The 26767-nt window shown below is 41.9% G+C and overlaps 1 protein-coding gene across 5 annotated transcripts in view; it reads left to right on the plus strand.

Moving 5' to 3' along the window:
- The window catches only part of DDAH1 (dimethylarginine dimethylaminohydrolase 1), a 260418-nt gene that overhangs the window by 109120 nt on the left and 124531 nt on the right, over positions 1-26767 (plus strand). Inside the window, exon 1 of one of the 5 annotated variants that reach the window (XM_034934167.3) lies at positions 4837-5139. The exons of 3 other annotated variants lie outside the window; for them this stretch is intronic. In XM_034934167.3, coding sequence (XP_034790058.1) covers positions 4837-5139 — 303 coding nt within the window. Of the gene's footprint in view, positions 1-4836; positions 5140-5296; positions 5388-26767 lie in introns of those variants that run through there. One more of the 5 variants, XM_034934169.3, reaches the window with a different exon arrangement.

The following is a 26767-nucleotide window of genomic DNA, read 5'->3' on the forward strand; positions in this document are numbered from 1 at the left end:
GGTCTTGAAATGTCCAGAAGAGGAAAAGGAACAATTTGACCATAAGCCATAATTATCATTCATAATTACCATTCATAATTACATCCCCATTTCCTAGCACAATACCTGGCATATAGCAAGGGTTCAATAAATATTTATTGAATCTATGATTACACTTGTGGGTGAGATTTGGTCTGTCAACCTAGGAAGGCCACAAGTTCTCCTGGAAAGCATACCTTCAAGCAGCTATATGACTCTGGTAATTCAGTGAATGTGTACGTGTGTTTTGGCATTTGGTAGGAAATCATGTGCAAAGCCTTCTGTTCAAAACCTCTCAATGGATAATATTTACTGAGCATCTATTAGGCTCTAGTTACTTTCTATGCACTTTTTAAGCACTTTGCAATATTAACATTTATAATAACTCTATGATAACGTGTTCATTGCTCCTTATTTATAGATGACGATGAAACTGAGGCAAAGAGTTTTTAAGTAACATGTCTAAAATCATAAAACGAGGAAATAGTGGAGCCAAGCTTTCATTACACAGTCTGGCTCTAGAAGCTATGCTCTTAATTTCCACACCATATGCCTCCCCACAGCTGATGTGATGAAGGCTTAGCCCACTTTTCCACCTTTGTTTTCCATTTTCCCCACTGTTCTCTGGAGGCAGACACCAGCTAGCTGTTTCCCCAACCTCATGTTTTCTTTTCTTTCTGGGCCCACAGCAGAATGTATTTTCCAGCCCTTGCTCGTGGTTATCGTAGCTGGGTGGCAGAATTTTAGCCAGAAGAATGGGAGCAGAGGTGATATGCATCCCTTCTGGGCCTGACCCATTAAGCCTTTCACATGTGGCGGCTGTATGTTCTTTCTTGTTCTTTCAGTTTGAGGAAGGTGAGTGATATGGTTTGACTGTGTCCCCACCCAAATCTCATCTTGAACTGTAGCTCCGATAATTCCCATGTATTGTAGGAGGGACCAGGTGGGAGGTAATTGAATCATGGTAACGAGTCTTTCCTGTACTGTTCTCGTGGTAGTGAATAAGTCTCATGAGATCTGATGGTTTAATAAAGGAGAGTTCCAGGCTAGGCGCGGTTGCTCACGCCTGTAATCCCAGCACTTTGGGAGGCCGAGGCGGGTGGATCACAAGGTCAGGAGATCGAGACCTTCCTGGCTAACACAGTGAAACCCTGTCTCTACTAAAAATACAAAAATTAGCCGGGTGTGGTGGCGGGTGCCTGTAGTCCCAGCTACTCGGGAGGCTGAGGCAGGAGAATGGCGTGAACGCGGGAGGCGGAGCTTGCAGTCAGCCGAGATTGCGCCACTGCACTCCAGCCTGGGCAACAGAGCGAGACTCTGTCTCAAAAAAAAAAAAAGGAGAGTTCCCCTACACAAGCTGTCTTGCCTGCCGCCATGTAAGACATCCCTTTGCTCTTCTTTCGTCTTCTGCCATAATTATGAGGCCTCCCCAGCTATGTGGAATTGTAAGTCCATTAAACCTCTTTCCTTTATAAATTACCCAGGCTTGGGTGTGTCTTTATCAACAGCATGAGAACTGACTAATACAGTGAACATGGAAAACTTGGATGCCACATGTAGAAGAGTTGGAGCCACAAAATAGAAGAAGGCTGGATCCCTGAATATTGCTTGGAAAAAAGAGTTGAGAATCAATCAGGAACATCTGTGCTAGACTTTAAGTGAACAAGAGATAAGCTTCTGTCAACTTTGTGCCATTATATGTGTTGGAGTTGTTTTGTTACAGCAGCTATAGATATGTAAATAGATCTACCTACTGTCCTTTGAAAATGCCTTTCCCTTAGAATTCTCATTCTCTCCTTCAGTTACTCACATCCAAAAATTATTCAAGGCCTAAACCAAGTCCAATCATCTTCAAGCAGCTTTCTTCCACTCCCACCCACCATAGAGATCTCTCTTTCCCTTACCTTCCTGTAGCACTTTGTTATCTATACCTCTCATGTGCACTTACCCCAGCTCCAATTCTGGATGTCTTGTTTTCCTAGTGAGATTGTGAGCTCTTCAAGGTAAGGATCATGTCTTTGTGCTTCCTTCTTTTGTGACTCTGAAGTGCATAACATGGTGATGTGCCTTGGGAATTTTCAATAAATATTCATGGGAAAGATGAACATATCAATGTATTAAGCTCAATAAAGTCCATTTTCCTAAAAACAGTCCTTCATTGCTGAAGTGTGAAAGCATGTAAACTATAATCTACTGGATTTGGTATTTTTATTATTCTTTTTTACTAATATATACATTCTAACACTTTTTGACCACTGCTTAGAGAAAATAGAAGGCATGCTTATCAAATTTCAGATGGCACGAATTAGAAGTAATAAGTAATGCACGAGATAACAGAATCAAAACTAGACAAATTAGAAATAAGTAAATAACATTTAACAGGGATAACTACAAAATTAGATTTTAAAAGAACAGGTACCCAATTTCAGTATGGAAAGACATGGCTAACATCAGGTTTTAGTTGGCTGCTAGACTGACATGAGCCCAGAGTGGTACACAGAGCCCTGTTCATAGTTAGACTCAGGGCACTGAGTGGTAGGTGAAATATTCAGGCTCCAACAAGGCACAGGCATGAATGAAGATTGCTAGATGGTGGCCAGCTAGAGACAGATGGAGCCTCAATGTCTGGTAAAGTCTGCAGTAAAGAGCAGAATGAAGTCCTATGCTTTATTTAACCCGGGAGCTAAACAAATAAACAATATATAATAAGAATAAATAGGCTGGGTGCAGGGGCTCACGCCTGTAATCCCAGCACTTTGGGAGGCCGAGGCAGGCAGATCACCTCAGTTGAGGAGTTCGAGACTAGCCTGACCAACATGGAGAAACTCCGTCTCTACTAAAAATACAAAATTAGCCAGGTGTGGTGGCACATGCCTGTAATCCCAGCTACTCGGGAGGCTGAGGCAGGAGAATCACTTGAACCCCGGTTGCAGAGGTTGCAGTGAGCTGAGATCGCGCCATTGCACTCCAGCCTGGGAAACAAGAGCGAAACTCCATCTCAAAAAAAGAAAGAAAGAAAAAAAAAGAATAAATAATGAACTAATTTAAAAATAAATAAATTTTATATTTAACCAGGGCAAGCTTAAGGTAAAAGATCAACTTTCACCTGTAACTTTGATGGGAATCCTCCATCTGAGGACACCATTAAGTGATTTCTGACGCTAAACTGGGGCTAATGGGGCTGCCTGGATCCCCTAAGAATTTTGCTTTAGAAGTACTACCTAGTCGGTCTTAAAGGTTTGTTATTTTACTTTTGGTCCCACTTCCCAATGTCAGTGTCAGAGCTGTCCTTGAGACTCCTCAAATTTGGGCAGGGCGTGGTAGCTCACGCCTGTAATCCCAGCACTTTGGGAGGTGGAGGCGGGTGGATCACCTGAGGTCAGGAGTTCGAGACCAGCCTAGCCAACATGGTGAAAACCTGTCTCTGCTAAAAATACAAATTAGCCGCGAGTGGTGGCGTGCACCTGTAGTCCCAGCTACTCAGGAGGCTGAGGCAGGAGAATTGCTTGAACTGGGGAGGCAGCAGTTGAAGTAAGCCGAGATCGTGCCACTGCACTCCAGCCTGGGCAACAAGAGTGAAACTCCGTCAAAACAAAACAACAACAAAAAACAAAAAAACTCCTCAAATGTGAAGCTGAGAATTTTGAAGCTCATTTATAAATTCACACCACCCTTGTGGGAGGGGAGAGAAGGCAGATCACATCTCTGGGCTCAGTTGGGGCAACCATTCTAGGATGCTCAGAGAGACCTGCTCCTAGAAATCCTGAGTTTCCTAAAAGCTGGGATCAGAGTTCTGGCAAGAAGGCTGTAGCCTGGGCCTTGGCCCTAGACCACCAAAAAAGTGAATACAGGCTTAGGCAGTGTTCATAGAGGCCCAGCATCTGGAACAAGGGTGCTGCTGTAGTCTGTGCTGGTCAGACCACACAGGAAGAATTGTTTATTTTCCGGATACTATGATTTTAAAAGGATACAAGCAAATTGGTGTGTATCAAAAGGAAGCTGACCAGAATGTTGAAGGGACTTGGAAACCAAATCACTAGTTACTTTTCAGTGGTTTGGGCTCCAGGACTGGAGGGGGTTTAGGGTGGGGGGTAGAGGATGGTGTTAGGCAGCATAGATAATTAGAACTGTTTTCAGATATGCAAATGCTATTTTGTGAAAACACACACACACGCGAACACACACAAAACAAGAAAAACTTGTACTTTAGGTAAGGCCAGAAAACAGAACTGGGACCCGTGGGATTTCAGCTCAACATGAAGAATCTGTAAACCATTATAGCTCTTCAAAAGTGGGCTAGACTTTGTAAGCACGCAAGGTTTAAACTGTTCAGGTAAAGACCAGGAAGCCCTCCAGCTGCTCTTGTCCAGACCGAGGCCGGCTCTCCAAGTCCGCGCTGGGGACGATGGGAGGTGTGCACCTGCGACAGAACACAGGTACCGCCAGGTCCGGGTAGGGGTGGCTTTTCGCCGAGGTCCCCCGCCTCCGCATACTTCTCGCCCTCGCTGCTTCCCCGGCCGCCTCTCCCGGCCCCACTTCTCGCCCGGCGCTCGCCGCTACAACTCCCGCCTGGGCTGGCGCGAGACCCGCGAGCGCCGGAGTGGGCGCGCGGGAAGCGCGCGGGCCGGCGCCCGGAGCTCTGGGCATGCTCAGTCGCGCGGGCAGGGCTCCGGGCGCGAGCTGGGCTCCTTCTGCACCACATTCAGCGGCTGCCAAGAGGAGCCGCCGGGCGCTCGCAGGCTCAGCGCGCGCTGCCCGCGGCAGGACCCGGCCGCCTCCGCCGCCGCCGCCGCCGCCGCCCCTAAGCCTCCCGAAGCCATGGCCGGGCTCGGCCACCCCGCCGCCTTCGGCCGGGCCACCCACGCCGTGGTGCGGGCGCTACCCGAGTCGCTCGGCCAGCACGCGCTGAGAAGCGCCAAGGGCGAGGAGGTGGACGTCGCCCGCGCGGAACGGCAGCACCAGCTCTACGTGGGCGTGCTGGGCAGCAAGCTGGGGCTGCAGGTGGTGGAGCTGCCGGCCGACGAGAGCCTTCCGGACTGCGTCTTCGTGGAGGACGTGGCCGTGGTGTGCGAGGAGACGGCCCTCATCACCCGACCCGGGGCGCCGAGCCGGAGGAAGGAGGTAACTGCCGACTCGAGGGGCGCGGCCGGGGCGCGCGCCAGGCCCTCCCCCGCCGCCGGCCGCCGTGTTGCCTGGGGAGTCGCGCCATTGGCCCTCGGGCTAGTTCACAACTTCCCGTCGGGGGGCGAGTGTGTGTGTGTGTGTGTGTGTGTGTCAGAGAGTCAGAGAGAAGTTCATTGTTCACACCTCCCGGCTGCCGGCAGCCTTCTGGAGGATCCGATTCAATGTGGTTGTACGGTCTCGGGCAGGTGGGTGGGCGGGGGATTCCGTCTCACGGGCATTTTTATTTGTGAAAATTAAACGGCAGCGACGACAATGCAACTCTGAGTGTTTCCCAGGGAGCGAGGGCCTCGAGGGGTGCCGCTCCGGTAGGGCGGGTGGAGGCTGGGCGTCCCTCCAGGGGGCAGCGCCAGTCGTGACACCGAAGCCCCCAAGTCCTGCCTGGCGCTCGGAGCAGGACAAGCTGGATGAATTAACGGGGTGTCGGTGCCCACAGACCTGGGGCTTCTCAAGTTAGTTTTCAGTGGTGGCGAGTGAGTCCCAAAGAACGGGACTAGTAAGTGAATGAATGGAAGGAAAAGTGTTTTGTTGGTGAGCTGTGCTAAATGTGTGCATGAATGGGCTAGGTTTGAAAAGCTGTACTCTGTGCGGTGTTGGGTGTGTGTGCTAGCGAGCGTGTTTAATTAGAGATGGTTGTTTCACAAATTCCATAATTTTTATTCTCTATATTTTTAAACTCACAGCAATTAAGAGAGTTTTTCTGTTCTCAAGGGTTGTAACTACTTTGAAATACTGCAGCTTGTGAAATGGCTGATTGCTTTAAGTGCAATGTAGGTTAGTGGGGAGAGACAAATAGAGTGAGATTGGATTTTAAAATGCCATCTGGCCTGGGATTCTTCTCATTGCCAGTTAAGAGCCCAGGCTCAAGACTCCGTTGCTATTGGCATCCAGTGGCATTGCAAGAAGCTAGTGGTTTCTTTCATTTCTGGAGATTTAAGAATTTTTTTTCTATTTTGTCTGTATTCACTTCACATTGGAAATGCCTCATAGAGCTTATGATAAAATATGCTTATTCCTCACCTGCTCCACTACTTGGTTGATGGAATGCCACATGGTCTGAGAAAATAAGCATATTCTACTAATTTCTCATCGAGATAATCAGCTTTTATTTCACCCTCCATTAACAGAAAACCAAAAGAGTAACAGATCTCTGCTAGCCCTTTGATGTCTTTGCCACACCTCTCCATCTTTGAGTCTGTGAGATGTCCCACTCTTTTAAACTGATAAGGAATGTAATCCCATTTGAATACTTTCTAATGCGTTCTAGGCCAAATGGCAGAGCTATGGTTTGAACTTAAAAGAGCAAAATCGATTTCAAAACCCTTTCAAAATGGCACTCTTTTGATGAGAGTAGTCCAATTTCTTCTCAAGAGACTGTCACCATATTTATTCACCCATTTCATTTTATTCCTATAATAAAAGCTTCCAAGCTTTGGCCTCCCTGATACCTAAGTGAGCAGTGATCTTTTTCCCCTGCCTAGATTTTGAAGCATACATTTTAAATTGGTTTAATTCGGATATCAGCCTGGTGGCCCACTGCCAGAAGTCACATGGTGTAGTGGATAAAAACATTAGACTGAATCTCAGCTCTACCACTTTCTAATTCTGTGACCTTTAGGGAGTGTCTCTTGCCTCAGTTTTCGCATCTATACGGTGGACATAATAATACCTGTTTCACAAAGTTGTTGTAATAGATGTATTAATCTACCTGAAATTCACAGGACAGGACATTTGATGAATGTTGACTATTATTATTCACTTAACTATGGATCAGGGAAGATTTACTCCTTTAATAAGAAGTCAGCTATACACTGATGTAGTTAGTGACATCTCTCTACTATGTGATACTGCCTCTGGGTTTGGGTCTCCTGCTGGTGCCTGCCTTTGCATTGCACATGATCTGGGTCACCAGGGTAACAGGCCTCCCAGGCAGGGAGAGGAATATGGGCAGTCAGTGTTGGATGGGATGCTTCTGGAGGGCAGAGTCATGTAGGGCAATGCTTGTAGAAATCTCTCACAGCACCAGCTCACCGCCTTGGTAGGTGTTAATGCTTGTTGAGTGAGTGGATGAATGAATGAATGAATGAATGAAATGCTAATACAAGAAGATAGTTACTTCAAGACCCTCTATGGATTGCTGTATATTTTTTTCATGTGATGTCTGCATTCCCAACTGTGAAAATCCACAGTAGCCAAGGAATTATTTTAAAATTATTGTCACTGATCTCTGCCTCTAGTCTTGTCAATTTTCCATTCCATTCCCACACTGTAGCCAAGCTGGTCTTTTAAAAACTCAGATCTGATCCTGTCCCTTCTCTGACTAAAATTCTCAAGGGGCCCCCACTGAGCTTAGATAAACCCATTGAGCTGGGCTGTGCTTGCCTTTCCAGCTTCAGCTTCACCTCTGATCCCACCCCAAGCATCCCCTGATCCATGGATCGAGCGAGGTTCTTTCACTGAAGCTCACCAGACTATTGCTTTTATTTTGTCCGGATACTCTTCCTCTTTCCTCTCTTCCCTTTTATCTGTCTTAAGTTCTCAGCTTACTGTTATCACTAATATTATTAGCTAATATTTATTGGGTACTTGCCACTTGCCATACACCATACCAGATTTATGATGTGCATTTCATTAATACTCACATCAACTCTTTGAACTCAATACTATCATAATTCCTATTTTAAAGTTGGTGAAACTGAGGCCTGGAGAGATTAAATAAATTGGCCAGGGTTATAGAGTGTAACCTGTAAAACCAGGATTTGAACTCGGGTTTAGAGAACTCCAAAGCTCTAGTCCCACTTAGACATCACTTTTCCAGGCATGGAATTGGTTCTCCTTTTATGAGCTCCTAAAACGCTATAAACTTCCTTTTATATATATCATACCACATGATAATTGCCTGTTTACCGTTCTGTATCTCCCACTATTATGTAACCTGTCAGGACTAGGATCATGTCTGTATTGGTCAACATTTTGTCACCAAGGCCTTGCATACAATAGGCATGTAGCAAATATTTTGTTGAACAAGTGTTCTCATTATTTTAGATTAACCTTAATTCTCCCTCCTTATGACATATTTGGTGTTTCACAAGCATTCCCAATCAGTAAGGTCCCAAAAGTTCTATTATGAACGTAGGTGGTTTATAGCTGTTTCTTCTTCTCCCTTTCCCTGTCCCTGCCTCTTTCTATTGTTATTGTTGTTTTGTTTGTTTTTATAAAAATCTTGAGAAATTCCTTCTTAATCAAAACATCGTGTTTCATTTAATGACTTTTCTTCCTTGGAATTCAAGAAAGTATTCCTGTGAAAGCCCAGTGTTTGCCTGAATGGGGCCTCAAAGATTAATAAAACACAGGCCCTGTGTGCAGGAAGCCTAAGTTTTAGTGAAGGAAACTGTATTTACAGAAAGTCAGTAAATAATGTTAATTGTCTAATAATGTTGTATCTTTAGATTTTGAGTATTTTTTATGTTTAATACTTTAAAGAAAAATCAGCCATTAGAGGCCTATCAAATTTTACATGACTCCAACTTACTTTTTAGGGAAAAAATGCAACTTCTCTGTTTGTTTGTTTTTAGAGACAGGGTCTCACTCTGTCACCTAGGCTGAAGTGCAGTGGCATGATCATAGCTCACTGCAGCCTTGAACTTCTGGGCTCAACAATCCTCCTGCTTCAGCCTCCCAAAGGGCTGGGATTACAGGCATGAGCCACTGTGCCTGGCCAAAAGTCAATGTTTAAATGTCAAATAATGTAAACAAATAATCTGAAAGATGATGTAGGAGAAATAACAGGGTGTGAGGATTGAATTTTTTAAATTAAAACTTTTGTGTAGATAATTAATGCCTACAGTGCCAAAATCAAAAGGTACAAAAGGATATGCAGTGAAAGTGGGTGTTGCCCTTCTACTCCCACTCTTGCACCTGCCTAACCAGTTCTCCTCCTTAGAGGCAACTACTAATGCCAATTTCTTGAGTTTCTGTCCAAAGGTTCTTAGTACCTAATGAATGATTAACTGACAAAACTTAACTTAAGCAAAATTGCAAAATATATCCTGTGCCCTTTTGCCCCTTTGCTTTTTTTAAAATTTATTTGTCATGTACCCTGTTGACTAGGATTGCTCCTTTTTAACAGCTATTTTATCCTTTCCCAGGTACCAAGTGTTAGTATGTGGGGTAATTTTGTCTTGGAGAAAACCACACAAATGCATTCTTACAAAGTGATAATAGCTTTAATTATTGTTTCCTTGAGCTTTTGCATTTGTAGGGGCCTCTTCAGGAAGAAGTCAATGCTTAGCACCAGGTAATAAATCCCAAAAGTGGAATTAGGCATCAAATGGGGGAATGGGGACATAAATGGAAGGGATGGGGAATATAATTTGGATATATGTTCCCCTTTTATTAGGGTACTTAGTAGGACCTATATATTTTGGTTCTGGGTTTATTCTCTGGTTAGGAAAAAGCCTAAATATGTTCATCCTGGAGGCAAGTGAACATCAAGATAATGTCTAATAGCCATAGCTAACAAATGCCAAGTTTTTGAATGTGTGTGAATCCTAAAAGGTGGTATTATTAACCCTATTCAAAAGATAAGGAAACTGAGGCTCAGGTAACTGAGGTTAAGTGACTTGTCCAAAGTCATACACAGTAATAAGTTGCAGAAATGAGGTTTTTATGAAAATCTGAAGGTCATTTTTTGCATGAAGTGCTTGTTGCCAGTTGCGGTTAATCCTAACATAACATTAAATCTATGTAGAATAACTACTTAAATCCCATTTTACACATTAGTGATATGCAATCTAACTCGAACACTAAGTGAATCATTTTACTTCCCTTCTCTCGTAAATGAGAATATGTTGTTTTCACTTTAGTTTAAAAATAACAATTCAGTCATTTATATAACCCCCTAAATGGCCTAGGCACAGTTTGTGCGTAATTGTATCTTATTTACCAGCATAGTGGATGATTGCATTTTTAAATGCATAAATTTCCTCAAACTTCTGTTTAGTTTCAAGTGAGAAAGCTGCCCCAAACCATAATTAGAAATTATTCTGACACCAAGATGGAAAGTGAATGTGCTGGAGGCTCTTCACATGGCAGCAGATTAACAGTTCTTGATAAATCATCACCGCCAACTAGTTAGAACAACTGCTCCTCTTCAGGATTTTTTTTTATTGTTTTGACTCTTCTACATGGCCTTGGCAGTAACGTTTGGAAATTGATGTGTCCCAGAGACTGGGATGCATCCAATAATGTAGTCTCTTCCTGTACCGCTGATCTTGAAAGCCTTGAAAATAAGGAACAAAATGAGTAGGGAGTGACTTCTATTAGATACTATTAGCTGAAAATGAGCTTTCTGCAGAGATTCTTAGACTCATTAGAGAACCATTATAAGACTAAGAAGGCAGGGCTAGATCCCTTGTAATTCAGATATGCTGGAAAATTGCCTTTGCATGTATTTGAATTCTTATTAAGCTCAGATTTCTTCAAAATTAGTTTTTATTATAATAATGGTAGGTATCCATCCATTAATATAAACCACAAAAACAGAGAAATCTACTTACAACTTTTCAACAAACAGATTTACCTTCCACTGCCTTTGTGTCATAAGTAAATTGTTTGTGGCATCTTATGATTCTCAATATAAATTTGGAGGTGCATGTTTTAAAAATGAGTGCTAGTTATTAATTTTATGGGCTTTTGCTACTAAAATCTGTAACCATTTCAGAAAGCCTCATTTTTTGACTAGAGATCTGGATATGTGTAGTGTTCCTTCCTTCTTATCAAGGGAGTACCATAATTAAAGAGAAAATGACTAAAACCTTAATAAGAGAGAAAAAAGTTTCATTTATATCTTATACAGAACATAGTGCAGTATTTATTTCAGGTTGTCCATAAATATTTACTTACATAACTGAATCCTCTGAAGTTCCATCAAAATATTCCCCTGACCTTTGAAGTTAGCTTCCATCACTTCCCCTAAACTGATATTAGATATTAAATCTGTCAGACATCTCAGGCTCATTTCATAAGCAGGGGCTTTTCATCTGAATGGACAAGCAGGCATAATCTCAAGCAACAAATCCCATTTTAAAATGTGTGTGTGGTGCCTGTAGTCCCAGCTACTCAGGAGGCTGAGGCAGGAGAATCACTTGAACCCAGGAGGTGGAGGTTGCAGTGAGATGAGATAGCGCCACTGCACTCCAGCCTAGCAACAGAGCAAGACTCTGTCTAAAAAAAAAAAAAAAAAAAAAAAAAAAAAAGTGTGTGTGTAATGTCATCCTAGTTCACTTTGTCATTATCAAGTAATTTAATAATATACATCATTTTCCTGAAGCTGATGCTGCTGAAGGAGCAGTAGCATCACATAGAAAGGAATAAATCACCAGACTTTAGACTTTTGTTGCTAAATGTTTAGATTATGCAAGCAACTATGACAAGAGGAATCAGTATGAAAAAGTACAAAGAAAAGTACGAACTAATACAGGGTTGGTTTAATTTTGTCCAACAAATCAGTGTGGACAAGAACCCGACTTAGTTTAGGTTAGCAAATTAAAAGGACTATATCATTTAAGCTGCTTTTGCAGCTGGATGGGCTTATAGGGGTAAGTTATCATTCCAGTGAAGATAAATACATCAGCATTTTCCTCTGTTTGAATATGTGTAAGTAAACCTTTGCCTTTATTAAAAGACGTTTTGGGCTGGGTGTGGTGGCTCACGCCTGTAATCCCAGCACTTTGGGAGGCCAAGGTGGGCGGATCATGAGGTCAGGAGTTCAAAACCAGCCTGGCCAACATGGTGAAACCCCCATCTCCACTAAAAATACAAAAATTAGCTGGGCGTGCTGGCAGGCGCCTGTAGTCCCAGCTACTCGGGAGGCTGAGGCAGGACACTCACTCGAAACGAGAAGGCAGAGGTTGCAGTGAGCCAAGATCACGCCACAGCACTCCAGCCTGGGCAACAAGAGCGAAACTCCGTCTTCATCCTTTTGCCTTGATTCTGTCATCATTATTTTGCTTAAGAAATATTAAAGTTTTCCAGTTTTTGTGTGGCATTAATTATGAGTGCCATGATTGCGTGAAAAATGACTGCTTTTGATAGTAAAGGGATAATAGTTGTGTTACTCATATCTGTTAGTACATTCAATAACTGTCTATTATGTCCAGGCTGAATGTTTGGTGCTGGGGAGATACAGATGAATTAGACACTTCCACTGCCCCTGAGGACGTCACAGTCCAGAGAGGGAGGCAGATCAGTGACAGACACTTGCAGAACACGGGGGCAGATTTTATGACAGACCTCAGCCCAGTGCCATGGAAGCTCAAGAAGATGTGTCTCACCCACACCAAGGCTTCCCAGAAGGAGCGATTATTGAGTGAGAATTAACCAGGGGAAGGCAGAGAAGAGCAACCTTCCAGATACAGAGAACAGGATGAGATAAGATGGGGGTAATAGTCCAGTGAAGATTAATTTTATTAATGTTGAAAAGATGTAGAATTGAGAAAAACCCACCCGTGCCCTCTCAGATCTTTTGAAATTTCAGATCCAATTCCAAGTTCACCAAAAGAAACAGGTACAGAACTGTATTACTTTGTTTTGGGTCTAGAAGGATTTGGCCACTTTGCACACCTCATTTCTAAGTGTACTTCCCTTTTACTCTTATCCACGTGCTCCGTAATGGTCTGGAACCCCTTCTAGGATTCCTGACTAGCACAGTTTGGGAACAATGTAGCCCACTCTGGAGTTGACTAAAGTCTACTTTAAGTCTGAAACTTAAACATTTCCTGAGTTTGCCATTTAGATTCTGGTAAGGCACTTTTTTGGTGGTGGAGGGTGGGGGGGTCCTGTAAGTTATCAGTATATTCTTTGCTGGGGGTTTTCCCCCTTGACCTATAATTTGTTACATGAGGGTGTATCAGGAAAACCTGTCATCTTGTAGTATGTAGTTATATACAGATGCTCCTCAACTTATAATGGAATTACATCCGGATAAACGTATCTTAAGTTGGCAATATCATAAATTGAAAATACACTTAATACTTGTAACCTACCGCACGTTGTAGCTCACGCTACACTACCTTAAACATGCTCAGAACATTTACATTAGCCTATAGTTAGACAAAATCATCTAACACAAAGCCTACTTTAAAATAAAGTATTGAATATCTCATGTAATTTATTGAATACTGTACTGAAAGTGAAAAACAGAATGGTTGTATGAGTACTCAAAGTATGGTTTCTACTGAATTCATATCACTTTTGCACCATTGTAAAGTCAAAAAATTGAAAGTTGAACCATCATAAATCAGGGACCATCTGTACATTACCCATGTCAATGACAAATAAGACAAAACTAATTTCTATTTGCTGTTGAAATTATTTTTATTCACAAATCTCTCCATCTTGACATTAGTCACCATTGAATCTCAAGTGCAGCATAAACTGAGAATGCATCTATAATTATGGGTTGAATTTTGCATGAGCTACAGGAGGCAGCCAGGTGGGGATACCCACTGTCCTGGGGGCAGGAGACACTGGTTTTGATTTTTGCAGTGATATTAAGATCAAATAGCTGAGGGATTTTTTTTTTTTCTTTTTGGAACCCGGGTTGTAGGGGAGAGAAAGTGTAGGGTGGGAAAAAGATAAGAAGATGGGAGAAAGTGGATGGGGAGCTGATGATAACTTACATTTGTGAAATGGAATTGGAGTTTGATAAATAAAAAATACTGGATTTTATTCAACCGAAGACATTATACTTTTTCTGCTTAATTAACTAATCATATGAACTCATGCCTTGTTAATGATAATCCATTATGAGATGCAGTTGAGTTTGCTAAATCTATTTCAAAAGCTCTGCTTACTCAACCATTTATAGCACATTTGACAAGTAATTTTTTTCTATAGAAGACTTTAAATAAAAACCATTGAAATAGTGTAAGATCCTAGACCCACATACTGTCTGCCATCACACATCACTTTCCTCAGTGTCTGTCAGTTGATGTTTTTGTGTGGTGAATGTGAACCAGTGGCCTGAAGAAATGGAGAGTAAATGATGATGAGGTATTGCTGTAAGTTGTGTTTTCTGTTATAACTAAGTCTTGACTTACCCATGGTAATTCTTTCTTACAAACCTTCCATATATGTGTGCTGGTTTCTATTCCTGATGCTGAACTGTTAGTTTTCTAATATTTAACTTTTGGCTTCCAAAACTACATGAAGTTATTATTCTAAAGAAAGACAAAAAAAAAGAAAAAGATACCTACTTAAAAGTAGCCTTCCTATAATTAGCGGTGTACACATGTTAGCCAAATAAGGTATAGATGTAGTCATTTTTAGCCTGAAATGATTGAAAAAGGTGAAATTAATGAATTAATCTTGGTGCAGTTTCAAAATAGTAATGGAAAAAAAACATAGCCATTTTATTCTTTTAATTATTTTTTTCAGTCATAAGGGAACCATCATTTCAGGAAGAAAGATTATTATTACTACAGTTTGGCTTTAGGTCATATTTTAGGCCATTTATGATGTAATCATATTTTCCAGCTCAAGAGTTTTGTGTGAAGAGATTTAGATCTAGTACTTTATTTTGAAATACCCAAACCATTTTTTAAATCTTGTTTTTGGAATTTTCTAACTTTCTGCATGCCATCCTAGTTCTCTGTCAGGGACCCTGGTTTTCCAGCTCCCTTTTCTCTGAAAAAATACACAGTTGGGATGTTGAAGGGCCCTAGTCGAAAGGTTATTGATTTCTTCACTTTCGTCTTTTGTTACTCTCAAACTAAACATCATTAAGGCTTCGGCCTCCCTAATCTCTGAGTCTTCCCAAGTCACCCCAAATGTAGAAACAGTCCAATTATGACTAGAGCACAGCTTCAAGACAAGGTTTTTGTACCATTTTTCCCCCAATTGCTGCTCTCTACCCACTAGTGGGTCATGAAATCAATTTAGTGGGTCATGACCAGATCTTTCATTTTTATTGTAATAGAATCAGTAGAAAATGTCAGAGTGTACTGCAACATAGCGTCATAAGGGTAAGTATTGTTTCATAAAACTTGTTTCATTTTTACACACTATGTTTGTGTATACTGATTAGGTAAATAAATTTCTTACACTAGGTCATGGTAAAAAATAAATGTGAAAAATCGACCGCATCCCCTTTCAACTGGATTGCACCATTCAGCCTCTTTATAGAAATTCTGCAGGGCCATTCCTGTTGGCCAGTTGGGTCCTGGGAATCATGGCCAAAATCTCAGCATTACTTTCTATCAAGTCATGTTTTATTTCCTCTCACTTGTGTTGACTCCTTACAGTGATGGTTTCCTGACTGTTTGGACCCCTGTCCATTCAGCAAACTAGTGATGAGTCCATAGTTCTGTGTGGCCTGGTAGGTGTGATCGGGGAACATGAAGAGGGGGAAGATTGTCAGCTTCACCATTTGCTAGAAGCTGATTCTACCTTTCCTTCTTTGGTGACAAATTTTAACCTGGTTAAGGGAAGGTTATGTTAAGACAGCAAAGCATAGTTTTCCTTCTGAACTTGCATCTTTTGCATTTTTCAGAGGCGGGGAGGGGGAAATTTGGTGGCAGCAGCATTCCCTGAATGCCTTGCCAGGGGTTGTACCTGGTAGGAAGCAGTAGCATCCAGGTGGGGGCTGAGACCTACACAGACACTGGGAGGCATCAGGATCCAACATCAGGATTTGACCACAGACACTCTTGGGGTAGGGACCGAAACTCAGCACACTTACTTTAACCCCAGCATGTGTTCAAATACAGAATGTGCTAAAATGTGATTATAATGTTCATGTCATTCTCAGATCACTGGCTAAAGGCCTAGAAGAGATCTTGGAAATAACTAGTTTCACTCTCTTTCCTTCACACTTATGCAACACTAGATAAGTGGAAATTCTGCCTTATGTAAGAATCCAAAGAAAATTTAGTTTTCTCTGCCAAGTAATCCATTTCAGCAATATTTGTTGGTAATGGTGCCTGTTAAGTATGAGACATCTGGACTGGCATATAAATTGGGGTTCATTCTGACAAAGTATATATGGATGTTTAGTAATGGGTCAATCTGGGATTGCAGGGAAATGAAGCACCCAGTTTTCAGTGGTGATCCCTTTCTCCTAGCTGAGCAGCCTAGTACTAAGAGTGGAATGTATTCCCTTATATATGCTCTTCTATGCCCCAAAAATGAGTGCTTTGAAGATTCTGATGAGAGACATTAATGATAGAGGCAAACAGTGTGTGGCTGTGACTGGAAAAATTGTGTGTTTGTAGGAAAAGGGCTTGGAATTGTGAGACTTGGAGCTGTAATTACATGAGAAAAAATGGGGAGTGCAGTTGTCATGTCCATGTCTACATTTTTCTTTGTGAGCACTGAGCTGGATAACTGAAGCCTCTGAGTGGTTTGCAGGAAAGCAGGATTAATACTGCTTCTAAACTGTCCAGTCCTCAGAAGGAAGTTTCTTGGTGAGTGGATGGGATAATAGGGATTTAAGTTAGAACATTTTCTTGAAAGTAAATGCCAAAAAACACACAAGATATAGCTTGTTGGCCTCAATACAGCTGAGGGCTCAATTATGATTTAGAACACGCTCCCTGAAACACTCGCCTGCCCTGAGGTCAACCTAAGGACTGGAAATTCTGCAAATGTAACAGCTACTATCACTTGGTCTGTTTTTATAACATACACACACACACATACACAGGTTTGGATAAAATCAGTTTTCTAACAGTGCTCTGCTTGTGAATGCTTGGTGGTATTGTGGATTATCAAAAATGTTTACAGGGATTCTTGAGTTACATTATTTCAGTGGTCGTTTAGCCAGGAGAAAGTTTTTGTTGTTGTTGGTTTGCTTTAATGAATTGTGCCTTTTTTACTGAGCTCTTTCAGCCTGTGATCACCTCCATGCAGGTCGTCTTGATTTCATCATTGGGATGGGCTTTTATGGTGCTATCTGTGGAGGAGAAAGCATATATGCAGTTCCTAGAACTTCCCTACCCTTCTTTACCTTCCTTTTTTAGGGGAGCTCCTATAACACTATGAGTTTGTTCTTTTACTCTAGGTCTAGATGGTGATTTTCAAATTTTAAGTTCAACTCGTAAGTGGATCGTAAAGTTACTCTAGTAGGTCACTCCAGTTTTTTTTTTGTTTGTAAAGGAACTGAAATAGAATAGAAAATATCAGAGTGTATTCGCAACCCATAATATAGCTAGGTAATGTTTCATGTAACCTTTGTTTCATTTATACACATACACGCATCTACGCATCTACGTGTTCCCTCTTATGCTGTAGGTTGCAACATAAAGTGTACTTCTTAGTGTAGGTCATTGTCAAGAGGCTTTATTTATTTATTTATTTATTTATGTCGTTGTTGTTGTCAACAGGTTTTAAATCTACTTATCTAGGAGACCAAAAAATACCTTAAATAAATGCTGTCATTTTAGCTTTTGTTGCCATTCTTTGTTGTTTGCAGCAACAGAATTTTGGCATGTGTCAAAGGCACTTGACTTCCATTGAGCAAATGGGCTGTTTGATCTCAGGGCACTGGGTTTTTCATTGCCTAGTAGGAAGGTAAAGCCATTCATCCAAAGGCAGCAAAATGCAGGGGATGGAGAGGAAGAGAAGGAAAACAAACAGTGTAGGTGGAAAGTCTCAGGCTCTTCCCAGGAAACAGGCATTTTCAAATATCAAAGACTCCCCTGCATTAGTGCTACAGAGTATTTCTGTACACTTTGAAGTGATACACTCATTTGTAAACCAAATTATAATGTTGTGATATTATAGCCCAGGATGGCAGGTGTTCAGAAAGCATACCACTTATTAAAATGGCCATATGAAAGCCTAGTACATTTTCTGTTCTATTGATTCCAGTCTCATTTCTACTGCTTCTACTTTCCTCTGCTCCTCACTGAACTGCCCACCTGCTCCCAGACCCACAATCACTCGAGATATCAAATCAGCACAAGATTCAGTCTTCATCACCCCTCTAGCATGCATACCTCTCACTCAACCCAGGTATCTAGAGACACATGCTTCTAAGCTGACTCAGGAGGCAGACTTGCTTGACTCCTGGGGCACTTTTGAGAGGGGGCATTCTCTTCCTTTCCATGTGCCCTGAGGACTGGCAGGGGACAGCTATAAATTCAAATTGTGGTTCCAGTGCTTATTAGCTGTGTGGCCTTGAGCAAGTACAGCATCACTTTCATCATCTGTAGTGTTGAGGTGGTTTTGACTACCCTATAGCATTGTTATGGTGAATACATGCAATAATACAGGTAAGGTACTGAGCAGTACCATGCACAGAGTAGCTCTTCCATCAGTGATCAGTCCCTCTTCTTTCTGCCTTTATATGCTTTTTGTCTTTCTAAAGGGCTGCTATTCAAGCCCCTAAGGATTGAGGCTGTGCCCTTCTCCTGCTATCTTCTCTTCCTGGAAACTGGAGACCTCCATCCATTGGGCTGTGGCCAGACCACATGTGGCCTGCCCAGACTGAGATTCTGTCCAGCAGTTGGCATTCATTGCTCTTGTATTTTGGACCCCTATGCTGACTCCACCTGAAACATGCCAGGAGGATGGTAAGACCATTAGAGATATGCACTTGATCCTCAGCTGGCAGCCGGGCCAGTCACCCAGCGCCTGTGCCACTCTACAGGCAGGTCTCTTGTGGGCACTGGCCTCCTCTCCAGCTCATGGTTTTAGGAGTAGGTCATCAGACTCAACTGAGTCAAAAGGTACTACCCTTTTTATAATTTCTCTTCATCCGCTGATCTTCTAAGTGAATGAATACTTAGAGATATTTCTGCCATTAAGCTTATCATCTGATCTTGAACTAGTCATATATTAGCATTTGAATTCACATTTTAAGTATCTTTACACATTCGATATATTTTCCATTTTAAGTACTTAAAAAATTCCTCTTAGATTGCAGGTGAAATTCCACCTGGAATTGAGTCTCAGTTCCACTTCTCAGTTACATCATCTCGGGCAACTCAAAAGTTTCAGTTTCCTATAAAATATCTTTATGCCTTCTTCCCAAGGATGCTGAAGATCAAAGTTTTCTGAATGTTGTGATGCTTTATACAACAGTGATTACAGTGGCAATGTTATGATGAGTAAAGGATTGTACGTATGGTAATAGTAACGTTATTATTTATGGACTGGCGATAACTAGCCTATTCTTGATGATATATCGGATTGACTAGATTTGACCAATATCCTTTGCATAATAACTGTGACACCAAGCTGTGACAACCTTAGAGAGAGGTCCTGATAGAAAGAGACTACTCTTAGAAAGCTTCGGTCACCTGTAAAGACCCAGACCTACCACTTACTAGCAAGGTGAACTTGGCCAAAAAAAACTTTTGATACAGGTTTGTCACCTGTAAGAAAGGGTGACACTACTTTTATTTATTCAACAGGCAATTGTTGTTTAGTGCCTACTACATGCAAAACATAAAGTAAACAAATATGATGCCTGCCCTCATGGAGCCTGTAGTTTAATTGGAGAGATAAGCATGAAATAAATAATCGCAAATATATGTGTAATTAAAAATACCAGTAAGTGTCCTAAAGGAAAAACGCAACTTGTCTCATAAAGTTGTAAAATGTCAATAAGAGACCTTACTTGCAAAAGACCTGAGTATCAGCTTTTAGATGAGACCGGTGTTACCTGTGTTGCAGAGGAATTAGTGGATTACCCATGCTGTTGCTCCTGTTTGTACACCTCTGATTTTATTCTTAGGAATATTCCCTCTCTCTGCTGGAAGGGACAAGAATCCTGCCCCTGTACTCCAGCACCATGGGCACCTGCTTCTGGCCAGCTCTGACTTCTTGACCCTGTAGTCTACCTCTCTCTCCAGTACAAACACACCTCTTCTCCACCTCCCAACTTCATCTGCCACCTGTTCCTGCTGCCATGCTTTCCAGAGATCCAGCCCCACCTGCTTGGACTTTCACCCACCACACATGCATCTCCGTTGTGCTTCATGTAGTTTTCAGGTTCAGAGACCCCTTCCAGTGTTACACACCTTCTCCCAGCTAATCCTTTCACCCGCAATAAACAACAGCAGTATCATTTATCATGTATTTACTGGGTGCCAGCACTTTAAATCCATCATTCTCTCTAGCTGTCCTGGCCCCCTTCCAAGCCCTGGAAGCCATCTGGCTATTAGAAGAAATAAAGTGTCCCTTGTTCAATAGGTCTGTTGGTCAGCCTCATCATTCTGCTGATGGCCCTACCCCACCATGACTCTTATTCATTTCATATGCTCAGGTAGTGCCTTGGTTCCATTAACTGGGTTTACATCTTGACCCCTTTTGTTGGTTTCCTACCTAGATTCCCTGCAAAAGACCCCAAGGCTGACCTCTAGTCCTCATATGAGAGAATCTCTCAAACATACTGCTATGTCCTCTTGGTGCCATGTTCTGCCAACCTTCTCATATGTCTGCATTGGGCCAGACACCAACCTGCCTTATGCTGGGCTGTGCCATCAGCCTAGCCCCTTCTGTGGGGGCCCCTGATGCCAGCTGCCATTCTGAGTCTTCTTTCTTTTGCCCAGAGTCGGAACCATCCCTGGTCACTGGCCTTGTGCTAGTGGGCCATTTTACTGACGGGACTCAGAACCAATGTGTGCTTTTATATTTTAAAGTATTTACTAGATTTAGCCTCTTAGGAAGTTTGAGGTACGATAACTTGACTGAGGCACACCCTTAACTTTGTCTCTTTCCCCTTCTCCTGTAGTAACTAGCTATATAGCTTATCAATTAAATGCTACTTTTCTGTCTCAGTTTAACAAACTTGTTCTTGGAATGCTCACTAAACTGAATCTAGTCCAATTTTGTAAAATTTGTAAAATTCTTTGCTGGCAGAAAAGAAATTTCACTGTGTTTAATTAAACAGATTAAAATGTGATTTTCTCAATTGTCAAAACTGTTTTTGATAGATTTCCTGTGTTTCGTGGGGTTTTTTTATAAAAGAAAAATTATTCACATTATTGTAATTCCATATTATGCAGAACAGGAACAAAGGAAGTGATGCAGATCCTTTGGCAGAAAGGTCATTTGAGTCACTGGAGTGTCCTGAACCATAGGGGAATTAGAGCTCCTATTGATGGGATGCAGAGCACATTTCTTCAGATTAAGACACCGCTCATTTATGTGGATGTTTTTCATCTGAATATTTGTGCCAAAGGAGAGCAACAGAGGGATACTCACTTGTAAACAAAGGGGGGTGGTGCAAGGAGGAAATGAATACTTCATAGAACTCTAAAATAAACCAATCAGATTTTCAGAACCTCTCACTCTTAATAATTCCTGCCATTCTTTATCTCTTAGAGCAGAGATGATTGAGAGAATTAAAGAGTAGACTTAGTAATGGTGAAAACACAAATTCTGATTGGTAATCCAGGATAACAACTTCAAAGTAATAGACCTTTGTGTTCTAACATAGGGGTGTCCGATCTTTCGGCTTCCCTGGGCCACATTGGAAGAAGAAGAATTGTCTTGGGCCACACATAAAATACTCTAACACAATAGCTGATGAGCTTAAAAAAATCACAAAAAAATCTCCTAATGTTTTAAGAAACTTTACAAATTTGTGTTGGGCTGCATTCAAAGCCGTCCTAGGCCACATGTGGCCCATGGGCCATGGGTTGGACAAGTTTGTTCTAACAAGAAAGGATGATGAAGATGCTGGCTCCTGACTACAATGGGTGGATATTTACTGCTGAACACACAGCACTGTATAAGGTCTCCAAGGCCTCCATGTCATCCTTGGGTTAATTAAAATAAGGGATGAATTTAGGGATGCAGCCGGCTCCTCTTTCTGATGATTCAGCATGAAGGAAGAGGGTAGTTTTGCAGAGAAGAAATCCTTCCAGTGTTTCTGTCAAGGATTAGCCTGTTGATGAGGAAATTCAGACATCAACGGTCAGTGTAGCTTTTGGTTAACATTTTGCATAATTCAGACTGACTAAACTTACAATTCCTGGTAACTCCATTTGAATCTTTGGCAAGCCTTGGAAGTAAACGGGAGCTACCTCCAGGCTCAGACTAGCAATCATATTACTAGGTCAATGATTTTACATTCTAGTCAGATTCCTTTAGGTTGCAAATAACTGAAACATATTCCTGCAAGAAGGAGGAGGAAGATTGTAAGGATAGACTCAAATCGAAACCACAGAATCATTAGGGACATGAAGTCTCTCTTTCTACTCATGCCATCTCTTCTCACTGTCCACTTGCTTCATTCGATTCTCTGGTTTATCTTAAGCTTCCTTGTGGCCCACCCGAGTTTACTTCATATTCCTGTAACTTAGCTGCTGTGGCTTTCTGACTCAGATTTCCAGTTTCTCAACTTAAAATGTTTAAATGGAGAGCCTCATGGGCCCATGCTAATTTTTTGATGCAGGCAACCAAGTGATAGATAGCTGGCCAGCCTATAAATAGACTGAATTCAGTTCAGGTGCCCAGCTCTGGTTCAACCAGATGTAGCTTCAGAGGCCAAGATCAGAGTGGGTTTGCTTAGAGCAGCAGGCATATTTTTGCATATAAATAGGCAGGCAGTGATTGGTGTCTCCTGTGTAGCTGACCTCCTCATGCTAATAAATGAATCCAAACACTGACCTGTCATGAAAGAAAGAGTGCCTTGTGTGGGGAAGCCACATTCTGATCTTTTATTCCATTGAGTTTTAAAATTCAATGATGACCACCTTTCTTTCTTCCTTTTGAAAGGTGGCCTGTCCTATATCCTTTCAGTGAGACACACGTCTCTCCTATCTTAGGTGAAATTTAAGTGTAATGTAAAATGCTATTGCTGCAGGAAGAGTGTACATCAGGAAGAAAAGGGGCAAATAGGAAGAGAGAAGGAGAAGAAGAAAGGAGGAAGAACTAACTGGAAATGAAATCCTCAGTTTCTACCCAGAAACTTGATACATCTCCATGACACTAAGCCATATGCTAGAGGATTGGGGGAGGGGTGGCAGGAGAATTCAGGGAGAGGGAGAGGAAGGGAGGTGGGATTGAAACAAGGGGGCAAATAACAGGAAGGAAAGGATTTTGGATATTAGGCCTCAGAAGGTAGAAATTCCACCTTGATGTCTTTGGCGTGATGTTGCCAAAGGATAGGACTTGGAATGGACATGATCAAGTGGGCCAGGTGGGTTTTCCATTTTCCTTTTTCCTGAAAGCCCACCAGTAGACAATTGATATGGTTAGGCCTTATGTCCCTACCAAAATCTCATCTTAAATTGTAATCCTCATAATCCCCACATGGCAAGGGAGAGACCAGGTAGAGGTAATTGAATCACGGGGGTGGTTTTCCCCATGCTGTTCTCATGATAGTCAGTGAGTTCTCATGAGATCTGATGGTTTATAAGGGGCTCTTCCCCCTTTGCTCGGCACTTTTCCTGCCTTCTTGTGAAGAAGTTGCCTGGCTTCCCTTTCAGCTTCTGCCATGATCGTAAGTTTCCTGAGGCCTCCCTAGCCATGTTGAACAGTGAGTCAATTAAACCTCTTACTTTTATAAATTACCCAATCTCAGGCAATTCATAGCAGTATGAAAGCAGACTAATACAACAAGTCCATGAGCAATTGCTGGGGCGGTACAGCTCACAGCATGAATGTCTCAACTTCTGACATGCCACAGTCAGACATGCACCAGAAAATAAGTGTCTGGCTGTTCTGATGTCCTTACTGGACTGTAATATTTTGAATTTGCCATTCTAACAAGTGGTCAGAATTGCAGATGGCATTTAACTATTGGGATTGCTTCATTTGGCTTTAAAATGTAACATGAAGTCAAGTGTGATGGCTTATGTCTATAATCCCAGTATTTTGGGAGGCCAAGGAGGGAGAATAGCTTGAGGCCAGGTGATTGAGACCAGCCTAGGCAACATGAAGAGACCCTGTCTCTTAAAAAAAATTATCTGGGAATTGTGGTACACACTTATGGTCCCAGCTATTCAGGAGGCTGAGGCAGGATGATTGGGCTTAGGAGATCAAGGCTTCAATGAGCCATGTTTGCACCACTGCACTCCAGCCTGGGCAACAGAGCAAGACCCTGTCTCAAAAATAAATAAGTAGGTAAGTAAATTAATCCAATGTAACGTGATATTTTCATTGAGCATATACCCTTTAGGAAGGACAGAAGGACCTCATTATTCTTTCACATATCTTCACTTGCTTTTTACATTAACCGTCTGTCCTAAATTGATGCCATATAGTCTGGCGTGCAGATTCACATTTGTCAAGATTTCTAAATATTTGATCTTAAGGCACTGTCTAGTATTGCACAAATCACTAATCTTTTATGCTTTTTTCTTGATAATTAAAAAAGAGTATGCTTAGAACTCCTGAATTCATCCTCGTAACCTAGTTCAGATGCCCCTCCTCCTTGAAGCACCCCACACTCCTAGAGCTATCATGTCCCCCTGTGATGCTTAATACTGAGTGTCAACTTGCTTGGATTGAAGGATAAAGTATTGATCCTGGGTGTTTCTATGAGGGTGTTGTCAAAGGAGATTAACATTTAAGTCAGTGGGCTGGGGAAGACAGATTCACCCTTAATCTGGGTGGGCACAGTCTAATCAGCTGCCAGCACGGCTAGAATATAAACAGGCTGAAAAATGTGAAAAGAGAGACTGGCCTAGGCTCCCAGCCTACATCTTTCTCCTGTGCGCGATGCTTCCTGCCCTAGAACATTGGACTCCAAGTTCTTCAGTTTTGGAACTTGGACAGGATCTCCTTGCTCCTCAGCCTACCAATGGCCTATTGTGGGACCTTGTGATTGTGTGAGTTAATACTTAATAAACTCCTTTTTATTTATGTATCTATTCCATTAGTTCTGTTCCTCTAGAGAACCCTGACTAATCCCCCTACTTTGGTCAGCACATAGCGCTCCATATTGTCCTTACTTATTTGCATGGTTACTCACACATCTATGAACTCCTTTCCCACAGCACCTGTGACCTTTTCACTTCTGAGCCTCCAGCACAGAGCACAGTGAGGAGCACACAGTAGGCGCTCAGTGAATGTCTTGAATTGAGTAGACTATATTCAGTACAGTTTAGCACTCACAATATTCTCAGGACCTACCCTGTGGGGCCACATTGTAGGTGGAACTTTGACACAGGACTTGAGGTCAGGATGCCTGTGGTTAAGCCTAGCCTTGTTCTTAAGAGTATGTGGCTTTGCCTGGGAGAGACACAACAAAAAAAGAGAATTTTAGACCAATATCCTGGATGAACATCAATGCAAAAGTCCTCAATAAAATACTGGCAAACCAAATCCAGCAGCACATCAAAAAAGCTTATCCACCATGATCAAGTGGGCTTCATCACTGGGATGTAAGGCTGGTTCTACAAATGCGAATCAATAAACGTAATCCATCCTGTAAACAGAACCAAAGACAAAAGCCACATGATTATCTCAATAGATGCAGAAAAGACCTTCGACAAAATTCAACAGCCCTTCATGCTAAAAACTCTCAATAAATTAGGTATTGATCGGATGTATCTCAAAATAATAAGAGGTATTTATGACAAAACCACAGCCAATATCATACTGAATGGGCAAAAACTGGAAGCATTCCCTTTGAAAACTGGCACAAGGCAGGGATGCTCTCTCTCACTACTCCTGTTCAACATAGTGTTGGAAGTTCTGGCCAGGACAATCAGGCAGGAGAAAGAAATAAAGGGTATTCAATTAGGAAAAAAGGAAGTCAAATTGTCCCTGTTTGCAGATGACATGATTCTATATTTAGAAAACCCCGTCGTCTCAGCCCCAAATCTCCTTAAGCTGATAGGCAACTTCAGCAAAGTCTCAGGATACAAAATCAATGTGCAAAAATCACAAGCATTCTTATACACCAATAACAGACAAACAGAGAACCAAATAATGAGTGAACTCCCCTTCACAATTGCTTCAAAGAGAGTAAAATACCTAGGAATCCAACTTACAAGGGACGTGAAGGACCTCTTCAAGGAGAACTACAAACCACTGCTCAACGAATAAAGAAATGGAAGAACATTCCATGCTCATGGATAGGAAGAATCAATATTGTGAAAATGACTATACTGCCCAAGGTAATTTATAGATTCAATGCCATCCCCATCAAGCTACCAATGACTTTCTTCACAGAATTGGAAAAATCTAATTTAAAGTTCATATGGAACCAACAAAGAGCCTGCACTGCCAAGACAGTCCTAAGCCAAAAGAACAAAGCTGGAGGCATCATGCTACCTGACTTCAAACTATGCTACAAGGCTACAGTAACCAAAACAGCATGGTACTGGTACCAAAACAGAGATATAGACCAATGGAACAGAACAGAGCCCTCAGAAATAATACCACACATCTACAACCATCTGATCTTTGACAAACCTAACAAACATAAGAAATGGGGAAAGGGTTACCTATTTAATAAATGGTGCTGGGAAAACTGACTAGCCATATGTAGAAAGCTGAAACTGGATCCCTTCTTTATACCTCATACAAAAATTAATTCAAGATGGATTAAAGACTTAAATGTTAGACCTAAAACCATAAAAATCCTAGAGAAAAACCCAGACAA

The sequence above is a fragment of the Pan paniscus genome, chromosome 1, assembly GCF_029289425.2.
Source record: "Pan paniscus chromosome 1, NHGRI_mPanPan1-v2.0_pri, whole genome shotgun sequence".
NCBI lineage: Eukaryota > Metazoa > Chordata > Mammalia > Primates > Hominidae > Pan > Pan paniscus.